Here is a 13,357-nt window from a genome sequence, read left to right on the forward strand (position 1 = left end):
ATCCTGCTCTGTTGCTTGGATGAGAAGTATAAACGTTCTTTGTTATTTAGCCCTATTAATAAGAAAGAATTAGGATTTTTAGCAATTGCCGATTGTGTAGCTACTCAAGTAGTTGGAATTTACAACAAGGCCACAATTCAAACAAAAACACACTCGTGTGGTCCAATTGATCCAATCATATTACAACTCTTATATTGCATTAAAAAAATCTTATAACCGAGACTGTGAAAGATTTTTACAAGAAAAAAAATTGAGGCTTTCATACAGAATGTAAAAATCAAACTTTTTGATATTGCTGCGTGTAAATGCAAAATAACTTTGAATTGCACATGTGGTACTGTCATCTGTAAGGGCAACTTGTCTTTGAGTGTAGCCTGTAAATGTGATAAAACTAGAAGAATTCCAGACATTGAGTTGAAATTTATGTATGATCAAAGAACAACCAGAATTATGGCTATTGGTAGTTTAGATGTACAAGAAACAACTAAATTAAGAAAGAGAGAAGAGCACAATTGTTGTCTCAAGAATCGCAAACTACTTTTGAGCCTAGTACTCCCAGTACAAGCAAAGGTGCTATAAGTGGTTGCAGTAATGAAAAAAAGAAAATTAAGAAAAATTTACCAGATGTTGAGTGTGATGTAGGGGTTTTGTTGCCTTCTTCGTCTACACAAATGCGTTCAACGTTGACAACAACATCCTTGATGAGTGACAGGTTCGGGGTGTCGGACAGAGCCATCGCAGCAATAGCTACTGGTGTCTTGCACGATTTGGGAATAATATGTGATGAAAACATGGCAAAAGTAATAGACAGAAATAAAATAAGAAGAGAGAAAGAGAAGATTCGAAAAGTAATTACGGAAGAAGACAACCAGATGCAAGAAGTAAACGCAATCTATTTTGACGGAAGAAAAGACAAAACTATAACTCAGGAGAAGATTGGATCGAAAATGTACCGGAGGACTATAAAAGAGGAACATGTCAGTGTGATAAGTGAGCCTGGTGGTAAATACATTGGCCATGTAACACCAAAAAACGGGACCGGGAATGGAATTGCAGACAGTATTTGGGAACACTTAGAAAGTAAGGGATTTGATATGAGTGCAGTGGAGGCCGTCGGATGTGATGGAACAGCCACAAACACTGGATGGAGAAATGGTGTTATACACAAAATAGAACTTAAGTGTTGCCGTTCGTTGCAATGGTTTATATGTTTGCTACATTTTAATGAGTTGCCATATAGGCATTTATTTGAACACTTGGATGGAACTACAACAGGGCCAGCTTCATTCAGTGGTCCAATCGGAAAACAACTCCCTAGCTGTGAGAAACTTCCTGTTGTAGATTTTGAGCCGATACAATCAGAAGTAATTTATATTACTAAATCCAATCTGAGTAAAGATCAGCAGTAAAGATCTTAGACATTGTAAGAGCATTCAACACAGGAATCTGTAATCCAGACTTGGCTGCTAAGGATCCTGGACCCATCAGTCACTCTCGTTGGCTTACCTGTGCTAACCGGGTTTTAAGATTGTATGTCTCCCAAACTAGTCCAACAATTGAGTTACAGACTCTTGCAAATTACATAGTGAAGACATGTGCGCCTGTGTGGTTTGATATAAAGAAAAACTGGACTGTGAAAGATGGACCGAAGCATATTTTGAAGGTAGTCAAACCAACCAGATATCTGCCAGAAAGTATCAAGAGTATCATTGATCCAGTGATTCAAAGGAACGCATTCTTCTGTCACCCTGAAAATATCATGTTGGCTATGATAATGGATAAGAACCCAAACATTAGAGAACTCGGATACAGGAGGATCCTAAAATCCAGAAATGAGCCATTAGCCGAAGGATTCGTTAGAGACTTCATCATACCTTCAATCAATTTTAGTGCAAACAACTATACCGAACTAATTGATTGGTCTACCTGTAAGTTAACACCACCGCCACTTCTGTCTAAGATGTCAACTGAACATATTGCTTCTTTATTGAAAGAAAAGGCCTTACCGGAGTTTAACTACCTCAAGTTCCCATGCCACACCCAGGCAGTTGAGAGGTGTGTAAAACTGGTTACAGAATCAGCAGAAAAAGTGTGTGGGCAAGAAAATCGAGATGGATATATTAGAGCTACCTTAAAATCAAGACAGCTGATGCCCACATTTGATTTCAAGTCACAATTCAAAGGAGTTTCCATCTAAATAACCTTTTGCCTATCACAATAACATGCATAATGTATAATATGATGTGATTGGCTAATAAATTTATTTGATTATCACTTGCAAGAGTCTTAATACAAACCTAAATATAATATGTTATGTAAACACACGTTAATTATTGAAAATCACAAAAATTATCATATTCATGGAAGATCGATTTTTTACGAAAACCCCCGCATCTATAGACATTTTGCGCGATTTCAGTTTAATGGGAATTAGTCTAAATTTTATTTATATTCATTGAGGCTATTCTATAAGACCCTTTTTAACTATTAAAACAAAACAAAATTAAAAATTAGATTTTTTGCGATTTCGAAAATTGCCAAAATTTTTATTTTTTTCGTAACTTTAAGCCCTCTGCGCGATTTCAAATTTTGAAAATGATTTTATTTTATATTTTTTCCTTAATAATGACGTCTATGCGCAAGTTTTTTGCGCTATTAGAATTTGATTACTCCAAAAAAGGTTTTTTCGAGCCACCCTATTTCTCACTCTACCGTGTATGTGAATTAGGTAAGAGTTGAGTAGCCAGAACTCACTCGGATTGGCTCCTGTGAACCGCCTCCACGCCTCAAACTGCTTACGGTCTATAATGCTATACACCCCGTCCCGCAGACTTATTCCGAATCTGTCGCAATACATGGGCACCGTTGGTAAAGCCGCCTTGAGAAATTCGGATGTAAAGAGGCTCTGAAACAGATTGTTTACGCCTGCAAACACTTTGTTCCTCTCGCCTCTCGGCAGTCCGTCAAGAACCGGGCCGTACGCTACGTTGTAGCTGATGTCACTGTAACACTTTGATGCCAGTACGTGTCTGTAGATTGTAAAAGGTTTCCTAATAGGTATAGTTCGCTCCGTGAGAATGATGCAACGTGAGGTGTGTAGGATTTTACAACCGTACTCTAACATTTTTATACAGACTTAGGCAAAGTGCGACGATCTTCGAAAACTGAATTTGGAAAGACTGGGTCCTAAATATTAAACGAGGTCGTGAAACGTTGATTGGAAGGTAGGCATACGATATTAACACCAAAACACCGTGCCGGTTCGTAGAGGGAGCGGGCAGCCAGCTTTGATTTTGTAACTCCGACCACAGAAAACTCCAAGATGTCCTTGCCCTATGGAAGTCAGAAAGAGAAGAGCACAAGAAACCTAATTCCCGATATCTAGAAAAACCTGAAAAATACTAGAACCAATCAAAAAGCCAGAAAGCCACAGAAACATCTAGAAAGAGAACAACCATCTGGTAAAACAGATGGCTCGACCAGCTGTAAGGAAACAGCTCCCGGTCCGTCCAAAGACCAACAAAATAAAGTGGCAAACGCCACATCCTCCCCCCTCTACCCCGGGAGAGAAAAGAAAAAAAACTCAAAAGGATAAGGTAGGAAGACAAGGACGGAAAGATTAGAGACTACAACTGGTACTGCTGTCGTTAGCAAACAGCTAGAAATAGCTCTAGTATGGATATCCTGCACGCTCGCGAGGCGCTCCAAAAGCGTAACGGCTAGAATCCATTCCGACTGACCACACTACTCAAGATTAAATCTTTTTAGTTTAAAGAGGCTTGAGGAAAAGCCTAGTAGTAGTAAAAAAAACTTGAACAAAATTAACTACTTTCTGTGGTAGCTACCAATAAATAAAGGTCTGAAGTGTTGACACAAGGATGGGTTTTTTTCGTTTGTTTCTACATCACTAATACGCTTGGTGGTCAAAAGGCTACAAGAGGGTGTTCCAGTAAGGTTGGGAAGGAAACTAAATAAGTGTACACTTATTAGCCAAAGCACTTCCTAAAGTCTCCACCATCCGGGTATCTCCACCCCGGAACCCAAGGGCCACTTAAAGCACCCGAAATGGAAACCCCGAACGGCTGGCGGAACCCTTGGACCACCGGGAGAGTATTACTCCAGACATAAGGTCTTTATTTTTTTTCTTCAAAGATGGGAGGAACAGAAGGGATGAAGAGACCATTCCAAAGCGAAAATTAAAAATATGAGAAAATTACAACCCATCATAATATCAACAGACCCAAGTTCGTGTTGTAAAGGCTAATTAGGTAAAAACCTGGTACTGGCAAAATTTAGCAAAAGTGGGCCAGTACTCTCCTCCCCCTACGGGACGGCTGAGAAAAACAAAATTGGTGGCCAGTGGGAAAAGACAAAATAAAGTTTTATTTTTCCATACTAGTTTTTTTAAATTTAGAGACTTGGAGCAAATAAATTCAGGCTCTTAAAAAGGCGTGAAAGAAAAACTGTAGAGCTACGGGAAGAGCTTAAACGGAGTAAGGAAATCATTTGGTCGTGGTAAAGTGGTTTTAATTAGGAACTTTAAAAACAAAAAAAAAAAACAACTAGTTTCTAAGTGTTGGCCAGGAAAGGCAAAAAAAAAAAAAAAAAACCCTGAAACCTACGGAAAAGAGACCCAAAAAAAAACTAACTGGGCCAAAACCCAACAAAATTAGGTTAACAATCAATAAACCTCTAAAACAATACAATAAAAAAGCCTTCAAAGGATAACAGTAACAACAGTAAAAAAAAACTTCCAATATAAACACTAAAACCGCAAATAAACAAGATAGCTGCTGGAACATTTAGCAGCTTCAGAGACAAAATTATAAAGTCTTAAAGACACAAAGAGATAACAACAACAACTAACTACAAAAAAATATATAGACAAACTACAATCTTCAACAATATTTTCAACAATAAAAACTAAACCTATCCATCGCTGCTAACTTAGCTGAATAACAAAGAATTCCACCTACTGCCAAAAGACTGACCCTACTAAGCAAGAGAAAGACAAAGAAAAGGAAAAGGGAAAGAAAATGTAAGCTTGTGTTGTAAAATGTAATGGGTTGCCCGAACCAAGGATAGCAGGCTGCGCGACTGCATTAGGGAATGTTAAAAATAAATAAACATAAAGTTCACTCCCAATGTACAGCCTAGAAAAAATTGCCGAAGCAAAAAAAAAATTCTCTAAACAGCCAATGCTAACCCTGATCCCCCCGTGTATATGTATTGTAAAAGAAGAGGAGTAAAAGTATCAGAGTGTTAATGTGGTGTAAGGAAGAGAATAAGAAGACAGAAAAAACTAAACTAACATCACTAAGCCCTAAACTATCCCTATAAACGTCCCGGCAGCGGCGCTTTGGTCTTAGATAGGCCTAAAATATTTCTTCAGGTGAGAAACATGGGCCCCCCCAATAAGTTTCCCCTGAATTGGGACACCTCAAGTCACAGCAAAATAATATTCAGAAAAACATAAGGGGCAACTTTACTGTGGTGTGTGCAAAAGTACAAGTTGTAAAAAAAAAAAACTATTATTTATAGTATTACAAATAAATAAAAGCATATAGTACATTGCCTTTATTATTACCATGAAACCAACTTCCAGTATCACTAACATGTGTAGGCAGAAAAAAAAATCAAAAGTTTGGCTTTCAGAGCAAAAAATGTCGGCTGCCATCAGTCCGGGGGTAGACTCAATTTGTTTCCTCTCAAAAGGTTGAGAAAGTTCAAAGTATTCAAAAAAACCTAACAACACCTTTCAAAACCTAAAAGAATAAGAGAGGGAAACAAAGTAAACAAAAATTAATCAAAAGCAAGAGCAACTGTACCGTAGAAGAGCAAAAAAATATGTGGAGCAAGTCGTAAAGTAGCGCTACAGAGGTAACTACTACATAAAGTTCAACAAGTCCCAAGTGAATAAGACACAAGCCCAAATAGTAAACTCTCCCTTTAAACTGTAAATAATTTAGAACACCCCCAAAAAAAAATCTCTTTTGAGGCCAAGAATCCAAAAAAAAAACCCCAGTGAAAAAATTAAAAATTAAGAAAATTAAAGACCAAAGGAAAAAAAAAATATTTAACCACTTAAGCTTAAATTAGGCTAAACTGAAATTTAGGTAAGTTAAACACCCGAAGCTGAATCAAGCAAGCTGACATAATCAATCAATCCAAAGAGTCCCACTAGGGTTTGGTATAATTATAAAATAGTGAAACCCTCAAGGTGGCAAACTATAGTTTTAAAGTTTGTAAAAGAAAGATGTTTCAACATTTTGGAAGAAAGTTTAGTTTGTAAGTAATTAAAATCACTTATATGTATGTCAGCACGTCAAATCCAACCCCAAGCTGCAACTTCATAAAAATTACAAAACCAGCCTAGGCCTATGTTACTTTCAATACTAGTTGAAACTAAAGGTGTACTCCATATAACTTTAGAAAACTGTTTTAATTTAAACAGGCACTAGTCAAAAGAATCAAAGGGCTTTTAATAATAGACTATGAAAAAAATTATTATTTTACAATAACATTAAAGTTTTGAAGAAGGTTTTAAAAAAAAAATTGCAAACTGTTTAGACTAAATCAACCCCTTAAGCTTGAACTGCCCCGAACAATCAAATAGCATAGGCCTACATAAAAGTTTGACATGTTTCTAAGTAGAAAAATTATCAGATAAAATTTAACAGTAAAACACTTCACTTACCTTGTGTAATAGACTAAGATTAATTAACAAAATTGTGTAAGACTCGAATAAATTCAACGCAGTAGACAAAATCATCAAATTAGTGCTATTAAAAATTTAAAACTCTTATCAACTTAAAACATGTACAAGTGGAGTAAATTCCGCTGGAAGAATAAATAAATAACTAAATAATTTAATTAAATCCTAGAATAACAACAATTAATTGCATTTGGAACTAAGGGTAGGTGTGGAAAGGTTAAAAAATTTTAATTAAATCAAGATGTAGAGATGAAATATCAGAAGGAAAGCAAGTATAATAAAAAAGAACACTTTTAATTATAAGCCAATCCAAAGTAAATAATCTGGTGAAACTGAATGGGGGTTTCAAATATTAACCAGAAAGCTAAGAACTTTAAAAACAAAAGGTAGGCTATACATAGGCGGCAGTACAATACGCAGCCACCAACTGCATCTAAGAAATCCTTCGACTTTACTTGCACAGATCTGAGCCAAAGTTTAAATTAAAAAATACTAAAAGGTGCTAATTAAAGTTTAGAAAGCACAAGTAATTAAGTACCAGGTATGTTTAAGGCAACAGGCTACACTGTAGGTGAAAGTAAAAGTAGGTTAAGAGTTAACTTGGTGAGAGAAAAAAAATTTATTAAAATTGGTTTAAAGTAAAATTTTAAGCTAAAAAAAAATCAACCAAATACCTATGCCTAAATAATTAGTGAGAATAAGTTACTAAAGTTTAAGAAAATACTGCCACTCACATGTTCAATTATTACAACAACTAGGCTTAGGTAGCAGTTGGTTGCAAGAACTGCTTGGCTCAGACTTGCACATTAAAAAACAAGCTACTTCGAAAAAGTTAAACATTTTGAGTAAAAAAGGCAGTGTAAGGAAAATTAGAAAACTAAAAAAATTAAGAAAAACGTCTACCCCTTTAAAAAAACTTAAAACTAGGACTTAGCTCTCATAGCTGTGTAGAATTCCTCCGCTCCCACCGGCAAACCTAGCCTTCCATTTCAAACCACGCTCTGCACCAATATGCGACGTTCTTCGAAAACTGAATTTGGAAAGACTGGGTCCTAAATATTAAAACGAGGTCGTGAAACGTTGATTGGAAGGTAGGCATACGATATTAACACCAAAAACACCGTGCCGGTTCGTAGAGGGAGCGGGCAGCCAGCTTTGATTTTGTAACTCTCCGACCACAGAAAACTCCAAGATGTCCTTGCCCTATGGAAGTCAGAAGAGAAGAGCACAAGAAACCTAATTCCCGATATCTAGAAAAACCTGAAAAATACTAGAACCAATCAAAAAGCCAGAAAGCCAACAGAAAACATCTAGAAAGAGAACAACCATCTGGTAAAACAGATGGCTCGACAAGCTGTAAGGAAACAGCTCCCCGGTCCGTCCAAAGACCAACAAAATAAAGTGGCAAACGCCACAAAAGTATATATCACCGTGCGCGTTTCTCAGCGGTACAAGGTTTCCGAATTGGTCTGGAAATGGTCTGAATCTGGACAAGAGGTTCTGTGATTCCTGCACAGTACACTTTAACATGTCTTCGTGATACACAACGATTTCAAATGGTACACCTTTCTCTTGGTTCTTTTTCAACAATTCTATCCAGATATCGCGGTTATAAAAGCGTTCGCTGGACGAAATCATTAACAGAATTACAGGAGGAATGGTTGCACTGTACTGTCCTTAGCGTTTGTGTCTCCAACACCTTCTATTGAAAAGGAAACCTTGTGGTGGTCGTCTGCTACAGTAATTACCGGAAAATTTTTTCTTGTGTGGGTAGTACCATGTACACAGATTTGAATTGACTTTGTGGAGTCTCTGGTTCGAGAACCCTCTAATGTCGTTATAAGTGTAGATCCTCACCATTATAGATCTTGAACAAAACCGTCGAGACCTACGCGGTACTTCCATTATCAATGTCATCGTCCTTGCTTATGAGTATAAACCCGTGTCTGTCCTTCCAAGCCATACTGCACAACTGCTTGAATTTTTCCAGGTCCATGTCGGTATTTACGTGATCGCTATAGGCGTAACGCAGGTTTATGTCGTCTTGTTTGAACAGTATTATAAAGTTGGCATTGTCCCTGATAAGCTGTTTAGGTATGTGCGTGTACGTTTGCCCGAGATAAAATGTGTCTCTGTTCTTGTGTCTGCCCATAGTGAAGTAGTTACGGATGTTATCGTGTTTTTCGCAAGCTATATCGTCAAAAACCATAACAGAGTTCTCTTTGGCCTCGTCCGTCGTAATGACCTGCGAGTTATCATCAAAGGCGAAATATCCGACATCTTTCGGCATTACCTTTGACAGTAGTTGGTACTTTGGCTGATACAGAGATTTTGAAAATACGTACACATTCTCGAACCTTAATCCGTTCGGATCTACAAGTAGATTGAATAGTACGTTTGTTTTGCCACAGTTCGAGGGGCCTACAATCCTTATAGTGTCGGGTAGGAGCGGACCGTTTTTGTTTTTGCGGCCTAATCCGCTACCTATAAACTCGTCCATATTGCAGACTTTAAACATTATACCTTGCTTTACGACCTTCATTTTGGTAATGGAGTTTCCAAGGCACTGCGTCACCTTTTATATTTTACTGTGTCTGGACGAAAAATGTCTTTGGAGTTTACCCAGCTATCGTGGGTATGGTCAAAGCCACGCCACCGCACCAAGGCCTTGGGGCCTTTCCGCCTAAGAATTTTATCGACGAGATAGACGTTTCCTGTTGCGGTTCTTATCAGTTCCTGCTCATAGAAACCGCCTTGCAAAATGTTGCCTCGTATATCTTGTAAAATATATGTTACAGGTTTTGTAGGTTTTATTGCAAAGATTATAAACGTCTCGTTTGACCAATTGGGTAAATAACCCTTTTTGAAAACTCCTTTGTGTCTGCTTATCCTAACCCGGTCGTTTACATTGTATTTAGGTTTTGTCGGCTTAATGGGTCTACTTTTGTTTATTCGGTCGAGAATTTGTTTTACATGTTTCTGTCTAACGTCTTTTGGTTTCATACCGGTCGTCCTGTGTACGGTACTGTTGTACTCATTAACTATAATAGGTAGGATACTTAACCATTCGTAGTTGCCGCGTGCCATAAACCGTTTATACATTTTTTCTTTAAGAGTTCTGTTTAGTCGTTCTACAATGGAACTTTTCAAATGTGATTGGGTGGAGTACAGGCAGGCGCGGCTCCAGAATGACTTCTCGGGGGGGGGGGGGGCAAACCGTGCAGGTTGCCTACTTACAGGGGCAATAAAACCCAAAAAAATCGTGAAATGAGAAACAGGGAATGGGGAAGTGTTTACACGAAGAAAAATGAGGGCACATTAATGGTACAGTGCAATAAGAGTATTTTATTCATGAACAATTCTAAAAACATAACATCGAATTTCCAATTTCTACTACTACACTGTCAAGCTTAATTAATATAAAGCAAATTCTAGCCGATGCTTACCACCTCTCGTCTTAGCAAATCTATCTATTACTTTTTCAATATCTACATTAACATCTCTGTGCGTAAGCATGAGGGCCAATCCAGTTAAGCGGTCTTGGCACATTGTGCTTCTTAGCCACGTCTTAAGACGCCTCAATCCTGAAAATGACCTTTCTGGGGTTGCGTTGCTCACAGGGAGGGTAGTCAAAATAACTAAGAGGTGGTTAATTAACTGGTATGCCTCCTTATCGCAAGATTGAAGAACATCTGCAGATGACTTTGACTTTGGTAAGTTGTTTGGATCCCCTCTCGACCACTTACTGTACCATAATTCCAATTCGGCGCTGAGCTGCAGTTTTGCCATTTCAGGACTACTGCAAGGCAACAATGAAAAAAATGAGTCTACAAACTGTGTGGCTTTTTGTTTTAGGTCCAAGTCAGCCGCAGAACTTAGCATATTCTCTGGTAGAAGCCAAGGTAAATTGAATACTTGTATTACTTCGGGTGGAAATCGGTCTTTAAGGTCCATCACAATGAAGTCAAGGAGAGGATTGAAGACGGCTAGACGGAAGTACTCTTGCGGTGAGTCCGTTGAATAGTTATCTCGGAATCCTTGACGGATACATCTTCTTGGAATTCGAATGACGACATCAAGAATTTTGGTCATGTCTTCGATTTTCTTCCAGATGCCTTTGAAGTGCTCAACATTATTCTCACGGCGCGAAGACAAAACCGACACAAGGTTAGATATTTCTGACGTCGCTACGTCCAAAGTGAGTGAGGACTTCTGTAACAGTTTACTGACAGGCAAGGTGGTCGCGAGAACATCACTAAGACAGAAAACAGCCACAAGGAAAAAGGGGTCTGTCAACGCTGCGCGGAGCTGGACAGCCATACTAGATGAAGACGTATCGGCCCATTCGCTGATTTCATCCAGACACTCGATAACTTTAGGCAAATCCACTGTGTACTGTAGAACACCATCATGGCGCTCAATCCACCTTGTCTCGCAAAGACCTGACAGTTGATGACCCAGCTTAGTTTTCAAAACCGTATTTCTCTTAGGAGAGTCATCAAAAAAAGTCACACAGCTCTTCATCGTTCCGATGGCATTTCTAATGCTGATAACTTGATTTGACTTCGAAAGGGACAAGTTTAATTTGTGACTGAAGCAGGGAGTGCGAAGGGCGTTTCTCGCATACTTCTGTATCTCTTGCACCGCACCCTTCAACTCTGAAACCATTACAGAGCAGTTATCTGTTGCAATTCCAATGCATTTGTCAAGGTTCAGTCGTAGCTTCTGCAGCATGCGTATAACGATAAGCCCTATTGCTTCCCCTGTTAACTTTGTTTCAGTTGCAGGTTCTCTTCGTTCTTCTTCCTGTTCATCATCCTGTTCTGCTTCATTCTGTTTTTTCTCTGTTTCTAAAATGTCGTCAAATGTGTCAATGAATCCTACGAAGCTTTCGTGGACCTGCCCTGCACTTGTAACGTATCTGATGACTAGACTCAATTGAGATTTGTGTGATATGTCCGTTGTTTCATCGAACATTATTGCAAAATACTCTGCGCTACGTACTTTTTGTAAAATACTTTCAAGAATTTCATCACCAATGCAATTAATAAGGCCATTTTGAGTATTCTTCCCCACGTACGTTGCCCGGGCAGATGAAGTCATCAGATGTCGCTTGAGTCTCTCATCACCTGATTGCGTCATTAACCTAAGTACTTCTCTAAAGTTTCCCTGATTGCATACAGCACTGTTGACATTTTTTCGAAATAGTTCATCTTTTTCAGGGTACAGTTCACCGTCATCTCTATGACCTCGAAAAGCTAAACCCTGCCGCCCAAGAAACATGCAAGCCCTGATGATTGGTTCCAGCCGCTCTCTATTGCTTTTGATTTCATCGACGCGTTGCTGATTTATTCGGCTTGCAACTTGAAGTTCCGGCTTATGGTAAATTAGCATGAATTCTTTGCCAGCCTCAACAGCTTCTTTGTGGTATTTCAAGCTTTCATGGCAATCTAAGTGACCATCCTTACCCACCAGTTTCTTGAAATTAGTAAGTGGTTCACTCACAAGTTTGCCCAACCTCATAGCCTTATTATGACCTGCTTTACCGCTCACTGAAAACAAGGCGCAGTACTTGCAGTACAGACCTCTATCACGATGAGAAAGAACAAGCCAGGAACGATATTTATCTAAGTGCCCTTGGTTCAAATATCTTTTCCTTAAAGTCCCATCTTTATTTTTCATAGAGGTGGAACTGAATGGTAAATCATAATCAGGGGGTGGCCGCCAAGGATTTTCTAATAATTGGTACTTTTTGTGATCAGAAATAGTTTCCCCTTTGCCTATACAATCACCAATATCATTCGCAACCCAATAAGAAGAAGCACTGGAGGTACCAGGAGGTTGACCGATGGGTTGAGTTGGCTCCGGGTCGCTGATAGTTGATGAGGGGGCTGGTGAGGGCGACTGCATTGGCGATGGTGATGGAGTTGGTGACGGGGAAGGCGACGGTGACATCATCGGAGACGAAAATGAAGAGCTGCCCGGGGCCGGCACCGACTCCGTACATGGCCCTGTCACTGAGGTTGAAGCTGGTCTGAAGAAGGAGTCGATTCGGCGCGTCGTTGAGTTGGCAGACTTTAAACGCTTCGCCTGAAATTTAAAAAAACAACAACACTGAAATAAAAAAAATATGGCCACAAAATCAGAGTATTTATTTCCAAAGCGCCCGCGCGTGTTAGGACTACGACTTGTTCTTACACACCTTTGATTCATCCCTGCTCTCATCGTCGCCTGCAGGACCTGGATTCCGTTCGATGCCTGCCTCCAACAGCAGCAAGAAGCCCACGAGCCCATTAAAAAACTCCTTCCGCATTTGAGAGTCTGCAGGTAGGATGCACTCTGCGACCAACCCAAACTTGTGGTGCTACAAAAGGAAACAACAAAAAAAGCAACACGTAAATATCTAAAATTTCTATTTCATGCTTGCATGTACCGTTCCTGTTATCGTTATCAGTGCAAAGAAATTAAAGGATGACAGTAATCTTATCTTACCTGGCGCAACGCCTTGAGAATCGCCAAGGGTTCTGTGTCTGATGGGAACCGATAGGGGTAGCATCCCGATGCCGCGCCATACCGCGTTCTCGCCACAGGCACCGCTGGCCTCACCCTTCCAGCGTGGGTGCCCACGGCGGCCCGCCACTG

At 39.3% G+C, this 13,357-nt stretch overlaps 1 protein-coding gene across 1 annotated transcript; it reads right to left on the reverse strand.

Moving 5' to 3' along the window:
- Nucleotides 1-10,114: 10,114 nt before the first annotated feature.
- Nucleotides 10,115-13,052, reverse strand: LOC124370413 (52 kDa repressor of the inhibitor of the protein kinase-like). Its single transcript, XM_046828698.1, has 2 exons — nt 12,918-13,052; nt 10,115-12,805 (listed from the first exon to the last, which is right to left on the reverse strand). Exons 1-2 carry the CDS (start codon nt 13,026-13,028, stop codon nt 10,130-10,132), a joined length of 2,787 nt encoding a protein of 928 aa, XP_046684654.1. The 5' UTR covers nt 13,029-13,052; the 3' UTR covers nt 10,115-10,129.
- Nucleotides 13,053-13,357: the final 305 nt, after the last annotated feature.

Source organism: Homalodisca vitripennis, unplaced genomic scaffold, assembly GCF_021130785.1.
Source record: "Homalodisca vitripennis isolate AUS2020 unplaced genomic scaffold, UT_GWSS_2.1 ScUCBcl_124;HRSCAF=1272, whole genome shotgun sequence".
Taxonomy (NCBI): domain Eukaryota; kingdom Metazoa; phylum Arthropoda; class Insecta; order Hemiptera; family Cicadellidae; genus Homalodisca; species Homalodisca vitripennis.

Excerpts from the sequence above, each read along its gene's own strand:
- LOC124370413 (XM_046828698.1), bottom strand. The coding sequence starts at position 13,028 with ATGCGGAAGGAGTTTTTTAATGGGCTCGTGGGCTTCTTGCTGCTGTTG. Across the intron at positions 12,806-12,917 it reads AGAGCAGGGATGAATCAAAG|GCGAAGCGTTTAAAGTCTGC; the intron begins GTGTGTAAGAAC and ends TTTAAATTTCAG.